This window comes from Eublepharis macularius, chromosome 7, assembly GCF_028583425.1.
Source record: "Eublepharis macularius isolate TG4126 chromosome 7, MPM_Emac_v1.0, whole genome shotgun sequence".
In the NCBI taxonomy this organism is placed as follows: domain Eukaryota; kingdom Metazoa; phylum Chordata; class Lepidosauria; order Squamata; family Eublepharidae; genus Eublepharis; species Eublepharis macularius.
In genome coordinates, this window is record NC_072796.1 from 94,971,849 (window position 1) to 94,996,306 (window position 24,458).

Below are 24,458 nucleotides of genomic sequence, written 5' to 3' on the forward strand. Positions count from 1 at the left end.
TGTGCATATGTATTTTAAAGGAATATAACTGTTATAAACCCATGGTACAACCCACCAGCTAGATTCATAAATTAAAACTTCTGCTTACGTATATTGAATGTTTGCTTGTTGTAGGCAAGGCAGAAGAATTTGTGAAGTATTCCTTGATACACGTACATCAGCAAATGCATCCTTGGATATGTAGGAGATGCTGCCTGGCTGCCACAGATCCACCTGTAGTGCAGGAACCAACCTGTAATTCATATTTATTCAGTCTAGATTGGAAACATCCATGAGATTAATATTTTAAAGGTTATCTTGTATTTATGTACTTTAATAATCCCAGCACCTATTATCCCCGAATTATTAGTGAATAACATATGAATACTCATAGTGTCCAGAGGAATGCTCAGAAGCCGAGTTTCAGAACATCATTCTTACAGTGCAATCCTAAACAGAGCTACTCCAGTCTAAGACCATTGATTTCAGTGGACTTAGACTGGAGTAACTCTTCTTAGGATTGCCCTGTTAATGTCTAAGATTTGTCTGAAGGGGAATACTTTTAACCCATTCTTCCTCTTAACATTTTTTGTGTATGTTTGATAGCTTAGTCTGTGATAGTTGGTGGGCTGTTGATTTTGTGAGGGTGGTGGGTTAGCACTATGTTCATTGGTGAGGAGGCCGGCTTGGGGTCGGGGATCCCAGTGATCCGGGGACGCGGGAGGTATGGTGGTGGGAGCAGATTATGGAAGGGAAGGGCATTGAGACATGGTAGGGCTCGGTGCCCTTCCAATCTGCGTCCCATCCCAAGATATACCTGTTGTGGGGCTAGGATATTAAACCACTCTCCGACACTGGCGCTGTGCAATGCCAGGTCCATAAATAATAAGACCAAAACGCTGCAAGATTATCTTGCAGCATTGAATGTGGACCTGGCTTGCGTGACCGAGACATGGGTGAGGGAGGGCGAGACGGTCGCTTTGAAAGAACTAGCCCCCCCAGGTTATACGGTCCTCCACCAGTCCCGGACAAGTGGTCGGGGGGGAGGCGTGGCTTTGCTCATTCGGGAGTCTTTCTCCTTCAGACCACTCCCCACCCCAAAAATTACTGGCATTGATTGTGTGGGCCTAGTGTTGGACGCCGAGGAGAGGTTGGCAATATGCGTGGTGTACCGACCGCCTACTGCACCTGCATCTTCCCTGTCTGGTCTCTTGGAGGCGGTGGCCAGCTGGGCCTTGGAATTCCCGAAACTTTTGGTTCTCGGGGATTTCAACGTCCATGCTGATGACGATGCCTCCATGCAGGCCATTGACCTGGTGTCCTCCATGGCGGCCCTAGGACTCTCCCAGTTTGTTTCGGCTCCCACGCATCAAGCAGGTCACACGCTGGATTTGATTTTGGGGGCAGGGATGATGGTGGTCCTGGATGCCTATGATGCAGTGCCATGGTCAGATCACTTTGTTCTGAAGGCTCGTCTGAGCATGCCACTCCTTTCCCGGGTGGGCGGTGAGCGGATTTACGCTCGCCCGCGGAGGCTTATAGATCCAATTGGTTTCCAGCCGGCTCTGTGGGATCCGATGCCCCCTGGCAGTACGTTAGATGAGCTGGTGGATGATTGGCATGGCCGTCTTTCCAAAGCCATCGACGCTATTGCCCCCTGCCGTCCTCTCCGAGCCCGCAAACGGGTCGCTCCTTGGTTTACCGAGGAGCTTCGCCAGATGAAGCGGTCTCTGAGACGACTAGAGCGAGTGTGGAGGCGGGGGCGCGACGAAGAGGCAAGAACATCTTATAGGACGTTTATGAAAGCCTATGAGGTGGCAGTGAAAGCAGCAAAGAGGGATTTCTTTGCTGCTTCCATTGCATCCGCTAGCTCACGCCCGGCTCAATTATTTCAAACAGTTCGGTCCTTGGTCTCCCTCTCTCAGGGAGACCACCAAATTCTTAATTCAACTATTGGCTGCGAGGCTTTTGTGAGCTATTTTGCGGGTAAAATCTTGTCCCTTCGCCGTGGCCTGCCACCCACTGTTGATACAGTAAGGGAACTGGAGACCCCTTGGCCGTCTTCTGGGTCCGTATTAGACCATTTCAGCCTGCTCTCTCAGGACGATGTTGACAGGATCCTGCAGGGGATGAGGCCAACCACCTGTCCTCTGGACCCCTGCCCATCCTGGCTGGTGAAGGCCAGCTCAGAGGGGCTACGGGACCATCTGGAGGCCATTGTTAACATCTCCCTGAGCTCTGGGGTTTTTCCAGGAGTGTTAAAGGAGGCGGTAGTGCGGCCCCTCCTGAAAAAACCATCTTTGGACCCCACCGACCCGTCCAGTTACCGCCCAGTGTCGAACCTCCCGTTCCTGGGCAAGGTGATTGAGCGGGCGGTGGCGGTACAACTGCAGGAATTCCTGAATGATGCTCTAGTCCTGGACCCATTCCAGTCTGGCTTCCGTCCTGGCCATGGGACGGAGACAGCCTTGGTTGCCCTCACAGACGACCTTCGCAGGCATCTGGATCGAGGCGGGTCAGCGCTGCTTGTGTTACTTGATCTCACAGCAGCGTTTGACACGGTTGACTATGATTTGTTGGCCAGCCGCCTTGCCGACGTGGGGATTAGGGGGACAGTCTTACAGTGGCTGGTCTCCTTTCTCCAGGGTCGGGGACAGAGGGTGGCGCTCGGGGGAGATCTATCGGCCCGTCACCCTTTGGTGTGCGGGGTTCCCCAAGGGGCGATACTCTCCCCAATGTTATTTAACATCTATATGCGCCCCCTCGCCCAGTTGGTGCGGAGGTTTGGGCTGGGTTGTCATCAATACGCGGATGACACCCAACTTTTTCTGTTGATGGACGGCCGGCCAGACACGGCCCCAGACAATCTGGCCAGAGCTTTGGAGGCTGTGACGGCATGGTTGAAACAGAGCAGGCTGAAATTGAACCCAGTGAAGACGGAGGTCCTGCAGCTGGGACGGGGGCTGCCAGATGTTGGGATCCAGCTCCCTGCCCTGGATGGGACACCACTGGCAACTTTGCCAGTGGTAAAGAGTCTGGGTGTGTTCCTGGATGCCTCCCTATCGATGGAGGCCCAGGTCACGGCGGTTGCCAAGTCTACATTTTTCCATCTTCGTCAGATCAGGCAACTTGCCCCCTACCTGACGCCCCAGGACCTGGCTACAGTGATCCATGCAACGGTCACCTCCAGGCTAGATTACTGTAACTCACTCTACGCTGGGCTACCCCTGGGCCTGATCCGGAAACTACAACTGGTCCAGAATGCGGCGGCACGGGTCCTGACTGGTATACCTTACCAGTCACACATCACACCTGTCCTGCGCCAGCTGCACTGGCTTCCAGTTGAATTCCGAATCAGGTTCAAAGTGTTGGTTCTTACCTTTAAAGCCCTGAGTGGGTTGGGACCGGCATATCTTCGGGACCGCCTCTCCCTGTACGTTCCCCGGAGATCGCTCCGATCAGCGAATAAATATTTACTTGTGGTCCCCGGCCCTAAGGAAGCCCGCCTCGCTTCAACCAGGGCCAGGGCTTTTTCAGTCCTGGCCCCAGCCTGGTGGAACGCTCTGTCAATGGAAACCCGGGCCCAGCGGGACATATTATCGTTCCGCCGGGCCTGTAAGACAGAGCTGTTCCGCCAGGCATTTGGTGATTGAAGGGGGCGGTGCCATGTCGGCCTCCCACCTTTGGGGTGGGGAAGGTTCTCCCCACCACTGCACCTTGTTAATTTGTTTTATTATTTGTATATTGATTTTAGTTTTTGTTTTTATCAATTTTAACTGTTCACCGCCCAGAGCCCCTGGGATGGGCGGTATATAAATTGAATAAATAAATAAATAAAGAAAGAAAGAACTGCGCTGAAATTAGCCATGTAAGTAAGGGGTGAAAAAGTGGGATATCTTTCTTTATGTTGTATTTATTTAGATACACATTACCTAATTTTCTCCCCAATGAGGACCAGAAATGGCTTATTACATCCTTCTTTGGTCTTACCAGAACAACAGCCTTGTGAGGTAGGTTAAGCTGAGAGAGAAAACAGGATTGGCCCAAGATCACCCTGAAAGATGTCATGGCACAGTAAGGATTCATATCTGGGTCCCCCAGATTCTAGTCCAGCAAGCTAACCACTACATTACATTCTTTTTCTTGTAACAGTTTTTAGCACCACATGTTTTCTATTTTAAAGCAGATTCAGTTCTAAAACTATGCACTTGTCTGAAATATTGTATTATAGGGGAATTGTAGGGGAATTTTTCTTAACAAGAAAAAAAATCACTTTCCATGTAATATATGAGGCTACCACAATTCAAGCAGTAATTAAATTAATGGGCTTTGTGGGGGGAAAATATCAGAAAAACTTTTTTTAAATTTCAAATATTTTAATTTTTAAAAGTATTCTCTTTAGTGCTAAAATATCTCTTTGCTTTCCTGCATGGCCAGCACTTCTTGTTGCAGCAGGGCCTCAATCACAGACTCAATTACGCGTGCAGATTGTGATGGAGGGGTCAGATTTGCAGGGTCCAGAGGGGGCCAGGTGGTTTGGGGGCAATTGCGCTAGCGGGGCTATCCCCCAGAGGAAGGGGGCTGCTTTGATACAGGCCTCTACTGGCTCCAGGCATTAGGCATGCGGCTCCCTTACTGCTTCTCAGCCTTTTGGCTAAGATCAAGTGTAGTATCAGAAAAATTATGGGCTAAATATGGAACCAACTGATTATAATAAACATTTTCATAAATTTTTACAGCTCCCTCTTGTTTAGATATAAGCAAGTTCACTCTTGAAAAGGATCTCGGTTTTATTAAATTGATGTGAAATTTATTTGCTTTTTTCCCCCTGAGAAAAAGAGCGTTAGTGATAGGTAATTTATATTTACAATGTAAGCCAGAAATACTCAGAAAGTGCTTCTGAAAACATGTCTGCATTCTTGTCTCAAATATACCTTGAAGGCTGCTTTAAAGCCACATATAATTAAAGTAATTCATATATTATTGCTATCCTTTGGTTATTTAGTACATCTGCTTGTTGCTGTGCTGATAGATTTGAAAAGGAAGAAATGTGTGACTGTTTTGTATGGTATTTGGAGGCACTGGAGGCAGGGAGAGAGAGAGAGAGAGAGAGAGAGAGAGAGAGAGAGAGAGAGAGAGAGAGAGAGAGAGAGAGAGAGTCTTAGCTCATTTATGCTGGCTTACAATTTGTTTCTGGGCATGATTCAAGGTACTGGAGCTGTCATTTAAAGCCATTATTGGTTTGAGACCAACATACCTGTAGGACCTCCTACTCCCTTATAGACCCCCCAATCATGGCAGTCATCTTCAGAGGCCCGGGTTGTTTCACACATCTCGGCATAGCACTAAACTCATGGAATGAGGGTGTCTTCATGGCGCAATTTCTGACATCATCGTGCCACGATTCCATTTTTGTGGAGTGATTAAGTCTGAAATTGCACCATGAAGACTCCCTCGTTCCATGAGTTTAGTGCTATGCTGAGATGTGTGAAAATGACCCCTGCTTCGGATGCCTCTGCCTTCCGAGATGAGGTGGGTGGCAACCTGGAAGAGGGCCTTCTCAGTTGTGGCACCAAGACTCTAACTCTCTCCTGTCCGCTTCTCTTGCCATCTTCCACCAGTGGGTAAAGACTTTTTTATTTCACTTAGGATTTCCACAATCACCACTCCTCCCCCTCAACGTTTTAACTGTTGTTTTTATCTTTTCATTTTAAGCTCTGGTTTTAAACTGTTTTAACAATGTATTTGCATTCTGATTTTAATGGTTTTTAAGGTGAATTTTTTGTTGTTGGCTGCCTTGGTGGTCCTATGAGGGCCGGTCTGGCTAAAAATCTTGTAAATAAGTATATATTGTTGCTAGTAATGGAAGTCATAAAAGTAATGCTGATGCTAGAGTCTCCCAGTTGGTTCCAGGCTCAGAATGGTAGGTTTTGATCTTTAAAGTCCTATACAATCTGAGTAGCTCAAAGATTGCTGTCTCCCATATGAGCAAACCCAGACACTTAGGTTATCTTTTGTCATCATGTTCCTTCTCCCATCATTGTGATATATAGTTATATAAGACAGTGACTTTTCAGAGGTGGCAGCTAGATTATGAAACTCCCTCTCCAGGAGCTCCATCATGATCCCCTTCTCTCAACTTTAAAATATTGTTTTTAGCTGGCTGGTTAAAGTGTTTTTATTACAAATTAATTATTGTGTGGTTATTAGAGGTGGGCATGGACTGTAAAATGGACCAAAATTTCACATGGACCAAGCCAGTTCAAAGTTTTCCATGGACTTCACAACTTTTTGGCTGGTTCGTTGGTCTGTTGTCTGTGAATCCAGACATGGGGGGTGGGGGGGTGGGGTTTAAAGCGCTCCCGGGTTGCTGGCAATTAGCAGTGGGAGCTCTTTAACATTTAATGCTGGAGCAAGGGGGGGGGCGGTTTAAAGTGCTCCCAGTGTTGCTTGCAAGCGACTTCGGGAGGGCTTTAACATTTAAATACCTGCTTGCTCCAGCTGACTGGTGGGCCAGCCATTCAGCTGGAGCAAGAAGAGGGGGCTAAAGTGCTTCTGGTGTTGCTGGCAAGAGGCACCAGGAGGGCGTTAACATTTAAATCCCCCCTTGCTCCAGCTGACTGGCGGGCATGAACCGACGAACCGGTCTGTGAACCTGCACAGGTCCGTGAAAATTTCGTGGTCCATGGTCTGTGAAATGTGACTGACCATGGCCCGACGGCCTGTGGGTTTTTCCTGGGTTTTTCCCACCTCTAGTGCTTATAAATTCTGTGTAAAAATAAGGAGCTGACATTCGGGCACAGAGCAAGATGCTATGTCCAGTCAGTATACAAGGTACAAAATCATGTCTCTACAACAAAGCCTTCTCAGAGGGCCAGAGATGCCTGGGCAACTTCCATCTTTTGTAACCCTAGCCATCAAAATAAAGAAAAAGTGGTGACACATGAAAACCGAATGAGGCACCAAAAACACTGAAACATATTTTGAGTATTTTAAAAATTTAAGCTAGGAGAATGTGTCACATATTGGTCTAATAGGGATTTGCATTTAAAAAGTTGCAAATCATCAAATACCACAAACTTAATATCTAAATCTGAGTTTCCCTTTGAGCCTGAGGCCAAGAACAAATGTTCCTCTTGTCCCCAACCTATCCCTGTCTACAACCATCTTGCCTCCCATGTTAAGAATGGAGCCTAACGTTCTTTATTCATTAGTCAATTTTTGTTTTTCTTGTTTCTTTGCTTTGTTGATAAGAGATGGTCTTGCAAACATCAAGCTTCCAATTACAATTACAATTCTTTGGTCAGAAGCCCTTTAGAACAAAAATCTTCAGCGCTTGCAACTTCATGAGATAGCATAAAGGCCCTTTACATCATGCCATTCTGTATCTGGTCCAATAGCAATGCTACTTTCTTCCAAATGTGACAAAACCAGACTCACCTTAAATTGTTGAGAAAGGACCTTGAAAGCCTTTGCTGCTTCTTCATTTTCTGGAACAACCCGTATCACCATATCCCTATTAAAGAGCATTGAGAAGAAACTATAAGGGTTCTTTTTCAATGAATAAAATCCTGAATGCTAATATAAACATATATCCCTGAGGTGGGCATAAGTCTGAAGGCTATATATCAGAAATCTATATATATGTTTCATAATAATAAGGCCAGAAAGAGATATTTCCATTGTCCAATATGATTGATTTTGCACAATGAAGAAACAGGCAAAACAAAATAGTTTTTGCTTACTTGGTAGCATGCTTCCTAAGAAGCAGATGAATTACAGTCTGCTTGGAACAGAAATTTCCACATCGCTCTCCTTTAACAGCATTATCATCTTTGCAGCATCCTTCTGCTGAGTTCAAATGATGCTGAGAACATCCTTGAAGTAAATAAAATGAAGTGGGGAGTATCCCAACCATGCTGTTCAGCATGGGTCAGGTGTGTTCTTTTGACTTAAGGTGCGTATAGTAGGTAGACATAATAGGCCCTTGTATCAGTGAGATGTGTCTTGTGGTGACAGAACATGCCACTGTTTGCTGCATGTGTGTGCCATCAAGTTGCAGCTGACCTATGGCCACCCCATAGGGTTTTCAAGGCAACAGACATCAGAAGACAGTTTGCCGCTGCCTGCCTCTGAGCAGTAACCCCTTTCCTGCCTCTCCCCCTTTCCTGCTTCCTTTTCTCCTTCCCACTCCCCAACCCACCTACCTTTATCTGCCTCTGTGTCTTCAGCTTTCACTCCTTCCCTATGCAACAGCCACCCCCTGGGAAAACTCTGGCCAGTCTGTGTGGCTGCTGAGCTGTGCTGTGTAATGGCTGGGCCCAGTTGCACGGTGGCTGTTGTTGGGTTGACTTGTGTAGTGGCTGCTTCTGTTGGACAGGCTAAGTTGTGTGGTCAACAAGTTTCTGGCACAGCCTATCATAGGAGAATCATTTTGGCCTGGATCTCACATTCATGGAAGGCCTCAGATTTAGACTTCTGACCTTATCTCCAAAATATGATATACATACAGTTGCAGAGATACACTAACAGGACTGAAAGAAAAATACTTTCATCATAGACTTTAAACGTGTGTCCAATTACTGGGTTACATCACCTGTAGTGCACTGAGCATCATCATCATCATATATTCTAAAAGTGATGTGTGGCCCCATTTATGGATACTTAAATCCATGGATTGGGAGACCACACTAGGGCTGCTAGGTCCCCCACTGGGAGCAGGGATCTTTCACTTCTGCCCCCCGCCCCTCCCACTCACTTGGACAGTGTGGGGGGGGGAGGCATGGGAACAGGCTTCCCAGACACCCCCCCGTTACAGCATGAAGATCTCACTCCCAGGAGTGATGTCATTGAGCAGGGCCCAGGAGTGCTCCCACACTTCTCACCAAGCACAATGAGACAAGAAACGGGCGTGCCAGGTCTCCCGCCCACTGGAAGGGATAGGGGACCTGGCAACACTAGACCACAGTGACAGAAAGCAGAAACTTGGCAGAGCCCCAGTTTTGCAGAAAAATCTGAAAACAAAGAAAAAATCTATAGAGCTGGGTTAAATCCACTCCAAAACAATCCCCTCCTCCATTAGCGTCAGCAAGGCCAGAAGCTATGTTGAGCCCAGCAGAGGCCAGGAGCTACACCTGATACAGGAGAAGCTGGGAACTACACAAGGCCAGGTGGTAGTGGAGACTGGGAGCAGTGCCAGGCATGCAGCAGATGTTGGGAGCTGTGTAGGGCTTGGTGGCAGCAATACTGGGGGGTGGGGTGGGGTGGGGCTAAAAATGGAAGTGGCCTGGACCTCTCTCAGTATCTGAGAGACCCTGGTTTCCAGAAGAGCCTGTCCATGAAAACTCCTCCTCCATCAAGGGATATGACAGTGTAGGGAGATGGGACCTTTTTCAGGGCTGTTTCGGCCTCCCCGTTTACTCATGCTCCCCACCTGACATCTTTGCTTTAAAGATACCAAGGCTTTAAAGTCATGAAAATATTGCTGTGGTTGCCTAGTAACCCCCAATAACCATTAAGAATTTGATTGACATTATTTTCTTGAAGATACAGGTGCTGTTTGTTATTTTGTGGGCTTTTAACACTTTGACATTTTTTTAGATTTCAGATTTTTACACAACCCTGGTACTTCCTTCAGGTTTGTAGAGAAATCCCTTTAGTCTATTCCTAGCTGAGCTGAGCTGAGGCAAGAGCACATGGTGGAGAGCAGAAGCTAGAAGGTAAGGGTTTGTTGTCTTTCTGCCTTTTGCCTTTCCTAGCTACTGTGTGAGAAGCTGAGGATGAGTGGTTCTGGGTAGCTTGCTAGAGAGTGGTTCTGGTTAAGTTCTGTGTGAGGCTGTTGGGGGGTGAGTGAATTGCTGTTGTGAGGCTGTTGGGGGCTGAGTGAATTGCTGTTGTTTGCAGCTGGTTGCTGTCGCTCATGGTTACAAGCCCCGCCCCCTAGTGTCCTGGGGCCCTGCTGGGCTAGGCAGGAAGGCACCTTTTGAAACAAAAGGCTCCTCCTCGCCAGAGGCGCGAGCCTTTGGCGCGAGCCGAAGAGCCTGGTGATCTGCCTGGGGGACCTGAAACTCTGCTAGTATACTGGTTCTGCTAGTACTCTAGGTACATTTGGAAGGCAATCATGTCTACTGAAGCCCCCTTCGCAGTCACCTGCATGGAGTGTGCCATGTTTGTTTTCCTTCCAGAGGAGAAGACAGAGTTCACTTGCCAGAAGTGTAAGCTAGTCAGAGTTTTGGAAGAAAAGGTTCAGAGCCTGGAGGAAAGGAGATCAAGGAGGGAAACAATTTTATTGACAACAGCCTGGGGGCTCTGCACAGCCAAGAAGAGGAAAGTCAAGGAGCAGGGGAAAGAGCCGATCTCCCTTCTGAGCCTCCTCTCAGATCTACAGTACAAACCCGAAGGCGTCAACGAAGAAGATGCTCTAGTCCACTTGAGCTCAAGAATCACTTTGAAGTGCTAGGGATGGTGACAGAGGTGACAGTGGAAGGAGAACCGCAAAGATCTGGAAGAGGGAGTGCAGAAGACATGGGGCCTCATGGAAGTGGAAAAAAACGGAAGGTGGTAGTCGTCGGGGACTCCTTGCTCAGGGGTATGGAACGCCATGTCTCTGGGCCAGATCCCCTATTCCGAGAGATGTGTTGCTTGCCGGGAGCCAGAATTCAGGATATTACCGACCGGCTGCCAAAACTCATCAAGCCTGCTGATAAGTACCCGTTTGTGCTGATTCATGTGGGAATGAACGACACGGCTTCGAATACTGTTGTGAGCGCCCTCTCCAGTCCCCGCGCTGCGCCCGCCTTCCGCCGTAGCTTCCCCGTAGAGGGCGGCTCCCTCGGCCTCAGATATGGGTGAGTGGTGGGGGTTTAAGGCACCCGGCTTCCACCGTCTCTCCCTGCTGAGCTCTGGCTTGTCCGTTCGCCCTCTCTCTCTCTCCGCTCGCTACCAGTCGCTCCAGCCACTTCCTCCTCGGCGTCCTTGGGAGCTGCCCTCTTGTAGTTTCCTCCCCACCACCTCCACCAATCCTGCCATCCCCCACCTTTCCGTGCTCCCCCTAGCAGCCCTGGTTCGTCCCCCCCCCTGCCTGCCACCCCCTGGGGCCAATCCCGTTGGACCTCCCCGCCTGCCGGTTCCCGCCTCTGCTCGGGCTCAGGTGCAGCCGTTTGCGCCGGCTGCCCCGGTGCTGGCTCCCTCGTTGCGGCCAGCGTCTTCGCCACGGTCCCCTCCGCCGCCGCAGCCAGTCCCTTCACGGCGGCTGGCTTCCCCGCCGTGACTGGTCTCCCTGCTGCGGTCGCTGCCGCCGCGGCTCCCCTCGCCGCCGCGGCTCGGCCCGCCGCCGCCGCCGGTGTTTTGGCCGCGGCTGGCGTCTTTGCTTCGGCCTCCTCCTTTGCCGCGGCCAGCCCCCTCTTCGTGGCCGGCATCCTCGTCCCGGCCCTCCGGCCAGCCGCCGCCGCCGTCGTGCCGCCGGCCTTCGGTGGCCAGGTAAGGGGGTGGGGGTCGGGGGGCCCTGGAGGAGGAGGAGGGCGCTCCTCCCGGCTGGAGGATGGCACCCCCGCCCCCGGGGCCGAGTCCGGCTGTGCCGGACACCCCCCCCAGGAAGTTGGCGGCGGATCGGTTGGTAGGTCCTCGAACACTCGGGACATGTAGTCCGCATTCCCGTGGAGGCGGCCAGGTCGGTGACGGAGGGTGAAGCTGAAAGGAAGGAGTGAGAGATACCATCATAAGATACGGGGATTGTGTTCCTTCATCCGGGCCATCCACAGGAGGGGGGCGTGGTCTGTGACAAGGGTGAAGGGGTTGTGCGCCAGGTAGAACTGTAGGGCCCCGATGGCCCACTTGACAGCCAGGGCCTCCTTTTCCACGGTGGCGTACCGGGTCTCGGCGGGCTGCAGCTTACGGCTGATAAAGAGGACTGGCCGCTCTTGTCCCCCCGTTTCCTGAGACAGCACGGCGCCGAGTCCTACGGCTGATGCGTCCGTGTGGACTATGAAGGGTTGTGAGAAGTCCGGGTTGTGGAGCACGGGGCCCCGGGATAGGGCCTCCCGTAGCGACCCGAAGGCCTCCTCCCGTTCGGGCGTCCACCGGATCTGCGAGGGCTGGTCTTTCCTCAAGCAGTCAGAGAGCGGGCCGGCCTGTGTGGCGAAGTGGGGGATGAATTTACCGTAGTAGCCCACCAGGCCTAGGAACCGTCTCATCTGCCGCTTGGTCCGGGGCCGCGGGGTCTGTTCCAGGGTGGTCACCTTGTCGGGCACGGGCCGGAGCACTCCCCGCCCCACCCGGTACCCTAGGTAGGTGAGCTCGCGGAAGCCCAGGCGGCTTTTCCTTGGGTTGGCTTTCAGCCCCGCGTCGGACAGTGCCCGGAGAACCTGGTCCAGGTGATTGAGGTGGGAGGGCCAGTCGGCGCTGAAGACGATAATGTCGTCGATGTAAGCCCGGGCGAACGGCTGGCAGTGGGTCAGGGCTTGGTCGACCAGTCGTTGGAAAGTAGCGGCTGCCCCGTGCAGGCCGAATGGCATGACCCGGAACTGATAGAGCCCTTGGGGGGTTGCGAAGGCCGTCTTCTCCTTGTCCTCCTGGGCCATGGGGACCTGCCAATAGCCCTTCGTGAGGTCGAGCGCGGAGATAAAGCGGGCCTCGCCCAGCTGGTCTATCAAGAGGTCCGCCCTGGGCATCGGGTAGGCGTCGAACTTGGCCAGGGCATTCAGCTGACGGTAGTCTACGCAGAACCTGACAGACCCATCAGGCTTGGGCACGAGAACGATGGGGCTGCGCCAGGCACTCCGGGAGGGCTCGATAACGCCGAGCTGGAGCATGTCCTGAACTTCCTTGGTCACTACTTCCCAGCGCTTTAGGGGCAGGGGCCGCCAGGGGGCCCGGGCCACGGCCCCTGGCGGGGTGTCGATTCGGTGCGTGAGTACGGCCGTGCGCCCGGGTCGTTGGGAGAAGACGCCGGGGTGTCGCCCGATCACCTGCAGGAGCTGCTGGCGCTGTTGCTCCGTGAGTTCGGCGTCCAGCAGGGGTAGTGGCGCGGCCTCCCCCTCTAGGCACCAGGGCAGCTCCCCTTCGGGGAGCTCCAACGGCTCCTCGGAAAGCGCGCAGCCACTGGTGGTCGGGCCCTCATGCCAGGCCTTCAGGTCATTCACATGAAGTCGCTTGCGGTGACGGCGTAGGGCCCCGCACTGCACCTCGTACGACAGGGGCCCGAGGGTCCGCGTCACCGTGAAAGGTCTCTGCCAGGGGTCACCCGGGCAGGGCCCCATCACCCGGCGGTTCACGAGGACCCGGTCCCCTTCTTGGAAAGTCCGGAGGCGGGTGCCCCGGTCGTAGTAGGCCTTCTGGGCAGACTGGGCGGCCTCCAGGTTCCGGCCTGCTTCGTCGCGGGCCTTCTCCAGCCGCTCCCGGAGGTCTTGGACGTAGGCCGGCACAGGGAGTGGTTCGGTGGGGGTCCGGGAACCCCATTGTTCTTCCACCAGCTCCAGGATCCCCCGCGGCTTCCGTCCATAGAGGAGCTCGAACGGGGAGAAGCCCAGGGAGGCCTGGGGGGTCTCACGGACGGCGAACAACAGGGGGTCCACGAACAGGTCCCACTGTGTGGGCTTCTCATGGGCCACCCTCTTCAGCATGGCCTTCAACGTTTGGTTGAAGCGTTCCACCAAGCCATCCGTCTGGGGGTGGTACACGCTGGTGAATATGTGACGCATACGCAGTGTACGACACAGCTGACTCGTGAGCTTAGCCGTGAAGGGTTTCCCGCAGTCGGTGAGGATTTCCCGGGGTAACCCCACCTGGGCGAAGAACTGGATCAACGCTCTTGCCACCCCCGGGGCCTTCATGTCACGCATCGGGATGGCTTCAGGGTATCGGGTGGCGTAGTCGAGGAGGACCAGCAGATACCGGGCTCCTCGGGCGGTGCGGGGTAAGGGTCCCACAAAGTCCATGCCCACCCTTTCAAACGGTTCCCGCATCACCGGCAAAGGGGCGAGGGGTGCCCTCGGCGGGCCTCGTACTGCTGTCCGCTGGCAAAGGGGACAGGCCTTACAGTGCCTTCGGGCGTCGCTGGACAAGGTCGGCCAGAAGAACAACGCGGCGGCTCGGGCGACTGTCTTCTGGGCCCCTTGATGCCCGGCCCAGGGATGGTCGTGGGCCGCTTCCAACACCTTCTGCCGGTAGGCCGTCGGGACCAATAGCTGGCACACTTCCCCCGTCCGTCCTCGCACCAGCCGGAACCACAGCCCCCGCTCCTGGACTATCTGCGGCCAGCGGCCCGCCCGTCGGGCGTCTACCGTCACTCCCTCACTTACCGCCACATGGCGCCGCAGGGACTCTAGGGAGACGTCGGCAGTTTGGGCTCCAGCGAACTGGGGGTCGGCCTCCCACTCGGCTTGCAGGCCCGGGGCGTCGGGGCCCTCGTCGGGGTTGCTGGGCGGTCCCCGTTCCTCTCCAATCAGCGCCTCCTGCGTGGGCGGCGGGGGGTCATTGATCCAGGGCCGCAGGGCCTCGGCAAAGTGAGCGGCGTCCCGGCCTAGGAGGACCAGAAAGGGCAGAGCCCGGACGCGGGCGAGTTCGGTGAGCCGAGTACTCCCGGCGTACTCCACGGGCACCCGGACGACGGGACACTCCTCCACGTGGTTGTGGAAGCAGGCTATGATGGCCCGGCGTATGACCGGGAGGTCCGCGGGTAACAGGTGCGAGCGGACCATGGAAATGGAGCTCCCGCTATCCAGAAGGGCCGTCAGCCTTGTCCGGCAAGCGTTACCATGGCCACGAGCGGGGGTGGGCGAGGGGCCCGGGACGTCACTTGCATGGTGGTGTCCCAGCCCCAGTCACACTCCATAACGGGGCAGTCCCTCTTACAATGCCCCCACTGCCCGCACATGAAGCACGGCCCCCGCCCGGGGTCCTCCTTGCCCGGGCCTGCCGGGTCCCCCCTTCCGGGGTTACGGGTTGGCCCGGGGTTGGGGCCCCTAGGGCCGGCGAGTGCGCCGCCACGCTCCAACCGGACGGGCCCAGGCCCTGGGGGCCGCGGCCCAGCGCGGGCCCGCCCACCTCGGCCTCCGTCGCTCGGACCCGCTGGGGTGGGTTTCCCCGCCTTCGCCTCACTGCTCCCGGCCTCTTGGGGGGAAGCCGCCATGAAATTCTCCCAGAGGGTTGTCGCCTCCTTCAAGTCGGTTGGCCGGCTGCAGGCCACCCAGGCTCGTGCGCGGGGGGGGGATGACCTGGAGGAGCTGTTCCAGGACCACCAGGTCAGCGACTCGCTTGGCCTCCGGGGTGGTTGGCTGCAACCAGCTGTAAGCCATGTCTTTCAGAGAGGCCACTAGGGTGCGCGGCCGGTCCGTGCGGTTGTAGGTCAGGCCGCGGAACTTCTGCCGGTATGTCTCCGGGGTGAGCTCATACCAGTCGAGGATGGCTGCTTTGAGGCGGTCGTAATCGGCACTCTCTTCTTTGGCGAGGGCTTTGAGGGCGGCTAGGGCCTCCCCGGTCAGGTAGGGCCCCACGATGAAGGCCCATTGCCCCCGCGGCCACTGGGCTGCCTCTGCGGTGCGCTCAAAGGCGTCCAGGTACGCGTCCACATCATCTTCGGGTCCCAACTTGGCCAGGTGGAAGGGCGGTGGGTGCCCGCCTGGGCCGGGCGCGCCGTCCCCCAGGTTCCCGGGAGCCCGCCCCGCCTCAATGGCCTGGCGGAGGTCCCTCACTAGAGCGGTCTGGGTTTCCCTCTGCTGTTGCGCCAGGGTGGCTTGCGCTTCCCGGTTTTGCTGCGCCACCTCCCTCAACAGCTGGCCCTGGTGCTCGGCGAGCCACTGTCCGAGTTGGGTCAGGTCCATGGCCGCGGCTTCTGTGGCGCCGGGGCCTGACGGCCGGGGGGGGGGGTCGACTTGGAGGGTGGGTGGTCGTAGCAGGGACCGGCCGCTCGTCCAGCCCGTAGGCGCCGGAATGCGCGGGAGGGGGCGGCTCACTGCAGGGCTGGTGCCTGCATTCTCCACCACGTTGTGAGCGCCCTCTCCAGTCCCCGCGCTGCGCCCGCCTTCCGCCGTAGCTTCCCCGTAGAGGGCGGCTCCCTCGGCCTCAGATATGGGTGAGCGGTGGGGGTTTAAGGCACCCGGCTTCCACCGTCTCTCCCTGCTGAGCTCTGGCTTGTCCGTTCGCCCTCTCTCTCTCTCCGCTCGCTACCAGTCGCTCCAGCCACTTCCTCCTCGGCGTCCTTGGGAGCTGCCCTCTTGTAGTTTCCTCCCCACCACCTCCACCAATCCTGCCATCCCCCACCTTTCCGTGCTCCCCCTAGCAGCCCTGGTTCGTCCCCCCCCCTGCCTGCCACCCCCTGGGGCCAATCCCGTTGGACCTCCCCGCCTGCCGGTTCCCGCCTCTGCTCGGGCTCAGGTGCAGCCGTTTGCGCCGGCTGCCCCGGTGCTGGCTCCCTCGTTGCGGCCAGCGTCTTCGCCACGGTCCCCTCCGCCGCCGCAGCCAGTCCCTTCACGGCGGCTGGCTTCCCCGCCGTGACTGGTCTCCCTGCTGCAGTCGCTGCCGCCGCGGCTCCCCTCGCCGCCGCGGCTCGGCCCGCCGCCGCCGCCGGTGTTTTGGCCGCGGCTGGCGTCTTTGCTTCGGCCTCCTCCTTTGCCGCGGCCAGCCCCCTCTTCGTGGCCGGCATCCTCGTCCCGGCCCTCCGGCCAGCCGCCGCTGCCGTCGTGCCGCCGGCCTTCGGTGGCCAGGTAAGGGGGTGGGGGTTGGGGGGCCCTGGAGGAGGAGGAGGGCGCTCCTCCCGGCTGGAGGGTGGCACCCCCGCCCCCGGGGCCGAGTCCGGCTGTGCCGGACAACTGTTGCAAGAATTGAAGAGGATTACGAAGCCCTTGGAAGGCAGTTGAAGACATTGGGGGCTCAGGTGGTATTCTCTTCTATCCTTCCAGTCACAGGAAGAGGAGCACGCCGGGAGCAGACCATACTTGAGGTGAATCGCTGGCTGAGATGGTGGTGCTGGCAGGAGCGCTTTGGGTTCTGGGACCATGGGATAGGTTTTCTTAGAGAAGGCCTTCTAGCACATGATGGGCTTCACCTCTGAAGGGCAGGGAAGAAAACGTTTGGAACGAACCTGGAGAACTTCATCAGGAGAGCTTTAAACTGATGCCACAAGGGGCAGGGGACGATCGACATGGCGACTTCAATGATGAAGTGAACACAGTGGGGACCCACCTGGGTAGGAAAGGTCAAACAAAGGTACAAGGCTACAAGTGTTTATATACCAATGCCCAAAGTATGGGCAATAAGAAAGAAGAGCTTGAGCTTCTATTGCAAACAGAGGGCTATGACATAGTAGGAATTACTGAGACTTGGTGGGATGATTCCCATGATTGGAATGTGCTAGTGGATGGGTATGAGTTGTTCAAGAAAAACCGGAAGAGTAGAAGAGGAGGTGGAGTGGCGTTGTATGTGAGGAGAGGGCTTGATTTTCAAGAAGTTATGGAGAATGGGGCGGACAGCCCGGTGGAAAGCATATGGGTAGAAATAAGGGGAGGAAGGACAAAGGGTATTGTTGTTGGAGTCTGCTACAGACCACCTGACCAGCGAGAAGAAATGGATGCTGCCCTCTTTGAACAAATTGGCAGAGTATCCAGACATCAGAACCTTGTAATTCTGGGTGACTTCAACTTCCCTGATGTGTGCTTGGAGACAGGCTCAGCAAAGCGTCATGAATCACGCAATTTCCTGACCTGCCTGGCCGATAACTTCCTTTTTCAAAAGGTGGAGGAAGCTACAAGGGGTTCGGCCATACTAGACTTGATATTAACCAACAGGGAAGAACTGGTAGATGAGATGAAGGTGGTGGGGACCTTAGGGGGAAGTGACCATGTCCTTCTTGAATTCCAGTTGCTGTGGGGAGCCAAGGAAGTTCGTAGCCAGACTTGTAGGTTAGATTTTCGTAGGGCCAACTTCGATGAACTCAGAGGCTTGATGAGAGTCATTCCATGGGGGAGTGTGCTGGAAGGAAAAGGAGCGAGTTAAGGGTGGGCCATTCTCAAACATGAGCTTTTGCAAGCTCAAGCCTTCACTATCCCAGCAAGACGTAAACATGGTAAGGGCTCCAAGAAACCAATGTGGATGCACAGAGAGCTCCAGAATAAGCTAAGGGAGAAAAAGGAAATGTTCAGGAAATGGAGAGAAGGACAGACCTCTAAAGAGGAGTATATGAGGGTTACTAGGTACTGCAGATCAGCCATCAGAGAGGCCAAAGCTCCGTATGAGCTGGGTCTGGCCAGGAGGGCTCGCTACAACAAGAAAAACTTCTACAGATATGTGAGAAGCAAACGCAAGGTAAAAGAGGCAATTGGACCACTGTTGGGAGTAGATGGAGAAACTCTGATGCAGGACAGAGAAAAAGCAGACAGGCTTAATGACTTTTTTGCCTCTGTTTTCTCCCTGAAGAACTCAGGCACATCTAGAGATAGTAGAAAATGTGGCAGGACACCTGAGTGGCTAATTGACATTGACAGAGAGATAGTGGAGAGGCATCTGGCTGCACTGTGAATACAAATCCCCTGGGCCGGATGGTGTGCACCCAAGAGTGCTGAAAGAACTTTCCGAACCCCTGTCCATCATCTTCAAGGCCTCCTGGAGGACTGGGGATGTGCCACAAGATTGGAGAAGAGCGAATGTTATCCCAATCTTTAAGAAAGGGAGGAAGGATGACCCGGGAAACTACAGGCCAGTCAGTCTGACTTCTGTTGCTGGGAAGATATTGGAACAGATTTTAAAGGGATCAATCTGTAAGCATCTGAAGGACCGCTCAGTGATCCGGGGAAGTCAGCATGGTTTTGTTCCTAACAGATCCTGCCAGACCAACCTGGTTTCCTTCTTTGATCGAGTGACCAGCTTACTGGATCGGGGGAACTCTGTTGACGTGATTTATCTGGATTTCAGTAAAGCTTTTGATAAGGTCCCCCATGACATTCTGATGGGCAAACTGGAAGACTGTGGAGTAGACTATAGGACAGTTCAGTGGATAGGGAACTGGTTAGAGGACCGCACTCAAAGAGTGGTGGTCAACGGCGTTTCATCAGATTGGAGGGAGGTGTCCAGTGGGGTGCCTCAGGGCTCGGTTTTGGGCCCAGTACTTTTCAATATTTTTATCAATGATCTGGATGAAGGAGTGGAAGGGCTGCTCATTAAATTTGCTGATGATACCAAATTGGGAGGGGTAGCAAACACCCAAGAAGATAGAATTAAAATTCAACAAGACCTGAATACTCTGGAGAAGTGGGCAGCTGTGAATAGGATGCAATTCAACAAAGACAAGTGCACAGTATTACATCTGGGCCACAAAAATGGGAAGCACAAATACTGGATGGGGGATACACTTCTGGGCAGTAATATATGTGAAAGGGATCTTGGGGTAAGAGTGGACTGTAAACTGAATATGAGCAGTCAGTGTGATGCGGTGGCAAAAAAGGCTAATTCAATCCTGGGTTGTATCAAAGGGGCCATAGCATCGAAATCGCAGGAGGTCATAGCCCCTCTCTATACTGCCTTGGTCAGGCCACACCTGGAGTATTGTGTGCAGTTCTGGAGGCCTCACTTCAAAAAGGATGTGGACAAAATCGAGAGGGTGCAGAGGAGAGCGACGAGGATGATCAGGGGTCTGGAGACTGAGCCCTACAAGGAAAGGCTGAGGGCCTTGGGAATGTTTAGTTTGGAGAAGAGGATGTTGAGGGGGGACATGATTGCTCTCTTTAAATATTTGAAAGGCTGTCATTTGGAGGAGGGCAGGGAACTGTTCCAGTTGGCAGCAGAGGGTAGGACGCGAAGCAATGGGCTAAAACTACATGCACAAAGGTACCGACTGGATATTAGGAAAAACTTTTTCACCGTCAGAGTAGTTCAAAAGTGGAATCAGCTGCCTAGGGAGGTGGTGAGCTCCCCCTCACTGGCAGTTTTCAAGAAGAGGCTGGATGAATACTTGTCAGAGATGCTTTAGGCTGATCCTGCACTGGGCAGGGGGTTGGACTAGATGGTCTGTATGGCCCCTTCCAACTCTATGATTCTATGATTCTAAGTCCGTTTTGCTTTTCTATCAATCGTATCCTCTGTGACAGTTTGGGAATAGATCTTTCTTAGAGAGGTATTGCACTTCTGTTCCACCAGACACTGAATATCATCTCAGTTTGTATTGTCATAGGAAATGCTGCACCTATTAAATTTCTGCCTAAAATGTAGTCATTAAATGTAAAGGAAAAGGTGACTCTTTAGCAATGACAGGTAAAAATAATTACTTAAAGTACTTCTCATTTGAGGATGAATGTACTTGGTTAAGTGTCTCTGACCCAGAAACATGTTAATTCACAATTCAGGTGTCTCGAATAGAGACACTATTTTACAAAGCAATATTCAACAAATAAAGGCTTGTATATAAATGGTTTATCTAATTGATATCTCACCTGTCATCTTGTAGTAAGCCTACAAGGAGGCTTACAAAATGAAATAACTGCTAAAATATGAGAAAACAATGTAAACATTTTAACAATTAAAACAGATAAAACAGAAATAGCATCAGGAAAAATAACACCCCCCATGAAATGCTTGTTAAACGGTATCATCAAAAGCAAATAATTTGCACCATTTGAAAACCTTGATTTGAATTTCAGATGCCAAATTCTCCACAGCCTCACACTTTGTGTCTCTGCATAGCAAGCATAAATTAACACCATTCAGTCTGCACAGTGACAAATGCTTACAGAAGTTGCAAGGCACTTAAGAATTAGGTTGCGTTTTTTGGCATACAAATTGTTATTACTCTTTGCTAACTCAGACCACTCATTTATCACTTCAGTATTGTGACTTTATTTACATAAAAAGTGATTCAGTTAAAATGACCTCCTTGATCTCTGGGTGGCAAAGAAGATAACGATACACTTGTTTTTAATAGTTAAATGAAAAATGTTATACGTGCATGTGAGCCAAAACTTTCTTCTTTGGCTGCTGGCATGGCACTAGTTTAGTCTGAAAAGCTGGTTTATATGGGAGGCCTGGTGTTTGTTTATATAAACTAAAGATTGTATATAAACTGCCAACAACTTAAGAAGGGATCTTTGTAGCCAGAATCTTGTCGTATATAAATTATGAAAATACAACCAAAATGGGGCTCTCTTATGGAGTGTATTAATTATGCACAAAGCAAAGTTTATCACATTTGTCTCTTTTTTTCAAGTGCAATTTTGGCTTTCAGGATTCTTAAAGCACTATGCAGGAAACATGCTGTGGGCTGCTGTGGTATACTGATTAGCGTGTCAGACTAGGATATAGGAAAACTGAGGTTCGAATTACCACTCTACTACGGAAGCTCGCTGGGTGACCCGTCATACCCTCTCAAACTCACCTACCTACCAGGGTTGTTGTGAGGATAAAGCGGACAAGAAGAGAACTGGGGAGAAAGTCTGTGTATAAATGAAGTAAATACAATTAAATTGCTAGCATTCATAAAAGCTAACAGTTCAAGATTTATCTATATAATAGACTATATAAAATGCTCCCTTTACAAGAGTATGTCAGGAGATTTTCTTGGTATTTTACACCTGTAAGTGAAGACTATTTATGGAGGTTAGGGAGCCATGCTCCTGCCACTTGGAACACTTCTCCATTTTTAGTTACTGAAAGATATAAAAAGTAAGGTCCACAAATGCTATTTCAATTATTATTTCCCAATTAAATATTGAATAAATGCAAAAACAGATCTTTGTACCTCGCTATGAATCTTGTCTTCCCTTGAAATCTTTCATCCCAACATGAAGTCTGAAATATTACCACTGTGGCCATTTCCACGTCTCCCCCTCCCGAAAAATAGTGCTAAACTTACAGAACAACGTGCCTTCATGGCGCGATTTTCCATCATGACTTTGCTTCGTGGCCCGTTTTTGATGTCATTGCGCCACAAAGCAAAGCCATGTTGGGAAATCATGCCATGAAGGCGCATTGTTCTGTAAGTTCTGCGCTATTTTTCAGGAGGGGGAGAAGATGTGTGGAAATGGCCTGTGTTTATGCAATAGCATATATCTTAGACATATACTTATTTATTTATTTGCAATTTTATTTCTAAATACTTTAGAGTTCTAGGTAGCAATATATAAGGATTAAACACATCAAGAAAGTGCGTGTGTGTGTGTGTGTGGGGGGGGTTGTTCTGTGACTTGCTTATCAGTTTGTCTCCACTCATATCACAGTCAGCATTATAACTGTGATAAAACTAGTACAATTAACACATTTTTTGCTTTCATGCTTTGTTTTGTTGTTTCATTACTGCAATCTATCACGGGCACAATTATTGGTCCAACCCTGCACTGCAGTGCCTTCTTCTCCCACTCATCCTAATATTATCCTATGTATTCATTTTAAATTAACTCATCTTTAATAGTTCATTGTCTGTAGGTCTCTCTTCTCCCCTCACCTCAAGAAAAACGGTTAGCTGAAGCTGCTAACTATATTGTTCCCAACACAGAGTTAGCACAGAGTAAGGGCAATAATTCTTAGCTCTTGCTTTCATATCTTTCAGTTAAACGTATAAGGACAACATTGCCCCCAGCAGCAGAGACCAGGTTTGCTGCCACAAAAAGCACTTCACTCATTTTCACAACGCCCTCCCAATATAACTGAAACATGGCTCCTGTTCACAAGGTAACAACAGACTGAGGAAATGGAGGGAGGGAAACATCAGGATTACTCTTCTCTTCCACAAAACAGCTGAGATTCCACATGGGTCATTCATTTGTTAGAGCATCAGAAAATAAGAGCTCTTTGGCACCTTAAAAATTAGAGCTTATCTTCATCAGTTGCAGGAAGCTGTATTCCATGTAGCCTGGTATCTCTATACATTAAAGAGAGGGTTGCTGGGTCCCCCCTGGCAACCTGTGGCAGTTGGAGATAGTGGGGAGCACTCATCTTCATTGTCTTCATGTGTGTTAGCATGTATGCTGCTGAGGCCCCATGACAACATCACTTCCAGTGCAACCCGGAAGTGGGCATCACACTGGGATCAATTTCTAAATCACACTGGAAGTGACATCATTGGCTGAAAGGATCTTCTTCCTGTGGAATTCTTTTATCCCCCTTGATGATTGTCTTCCACCATCAGATGAATTCTTTCCTGTTGTGTCTGACTCTTCTTGTTTGTTTTTAATTGTTGGATTTATAGCCATATGTAATGTTTTCAGAAGTTGGTTTTTCATTTCATTTCATTGTTTACCAATTTGAGAGCCCTGATTGAGCAGAATGGTGGCATACGAATGTTTAAAATTAAATAACTCTCGATTGGCATCTTTCTTTATACACAAACTCACACACACAAATTGTAAACAGCAGAGCCAAAAAGTTCTAAAGTGCAAGAGACTCTCTGCGAAGCTCAAATGTATATAGTAAGTACATGACAAGTCGTAACGGCATCAACTGGCAATAATACAAGCTTAATAGCTTTTGCTATTTATCTCTTGAAGGTACTTCTAATCAAAGATGTATACTGAGTTAATGAGTTTATGAGTTAATCTGCCATTTAAGGAAATAAAAGAACAAATTATAGTGCAACTCTAAACAGAGATACACCTTCTAAGCCTGTTGACTTCATTTGATCTAAAAGGATATAACTTTCTTTAGAACTGCTGCACTGGTCCAGTATGGACAATGACTTTCTTTACTTTTTGCTCCACAAGGATAACATCCGGAACTGGCTTTCAGTATCTTGTTGAAATCTACTTAATTTAGCAAAGCCACGAGTCAGGCATATAGCTCTAGGACCAATCCCTATGATACTTATATTTAAACCACCCACATATAATCTTATTACGCAAGATTATATATCAATTTGTGGTTTGAAGAAAATATTCCTTCAAATTTTGGGCCCTAAGGGAAACTATTTAGTGCCAGAAATAATCTGAGTTATTTTGCCTTGAAGATTATGTTGAAATTGAAGAGAACAAAAATGGATTTTTTTTAAAAAATGGCTTTTATATCATATCAATGAACCTTGTTATTAATGTAGACAAATAGTGTTTGGAAAGTGGGTTTGTCAGGGATTGTATTACCTTCAGATTTCCAGACTGCCATTGATGCCAGATAAATTTAACAATGCATGTGAGTGCTTGTGCTTGCATGAATGGGGTTTCAATGTCAACCTTTTTTTAGTTGTGTGCTTGCTTATCCATGTTTGCTTCCAAACAATTCAGAAAAAGTGTCAAATGATATTCACCAAAGCTGTGTCCAGCTAGGAATTCCTTGCGAAAGTATTTTTGTGTTCTCATTCTTATGAATGGCAACTTAACTTAAAACATATTGAGCACATGAGACACGGCCTGCTCATTACACTCAGGATGCATCTGTTCAGGATTTGTGAGACCAAACTGTTTAACAGGCTTTTAAAATGAATGTATAGGCACTTAAAATTAGTTTATCAGGCAGGGTTCTTATAGTCAGTTGTCACTGATTGTTTTATTGCAACATCTATTTTTCTGTGGTTT

The 24,458-nt window shown here is 50.9% G+C and overlaps 1 protein-coding gene and 1 pseudogene across 1 annotated transcript in view; one reads left to right on the forward strand and one right to left on the reverse strand.

Moving 5' to 3' along the window:
- CPA6 (carboxypeptidase A6) overlaps positions 1 to 24,458 on the reverse strand; it is a 77,945-nt gene that overhangs the window by 35,267 nt on the left and 18,220 nt on the right. Inside the window, exons 2-3 of the mRNA XM_054985482.1 lie at positions 7,420 to 7,495; positions 89 to 213 (exon numbers count right to left, since the gene is read on the reverse strand). Of these exons, the coding sequence (XP_054841457.1) occupies positions 89 to 213; positions 7,420 to 7,495 (201 nt within the window). The remainder of the gene's footprint in view (positions 1 to 88; positions 214 to 7,419; positions 7,496 to 24,458) is intronic.
- Positions 4,614 to 4,726, forward strand: LOC129334134 (U2 spliceosomal RNA; annotated as a pseudogene).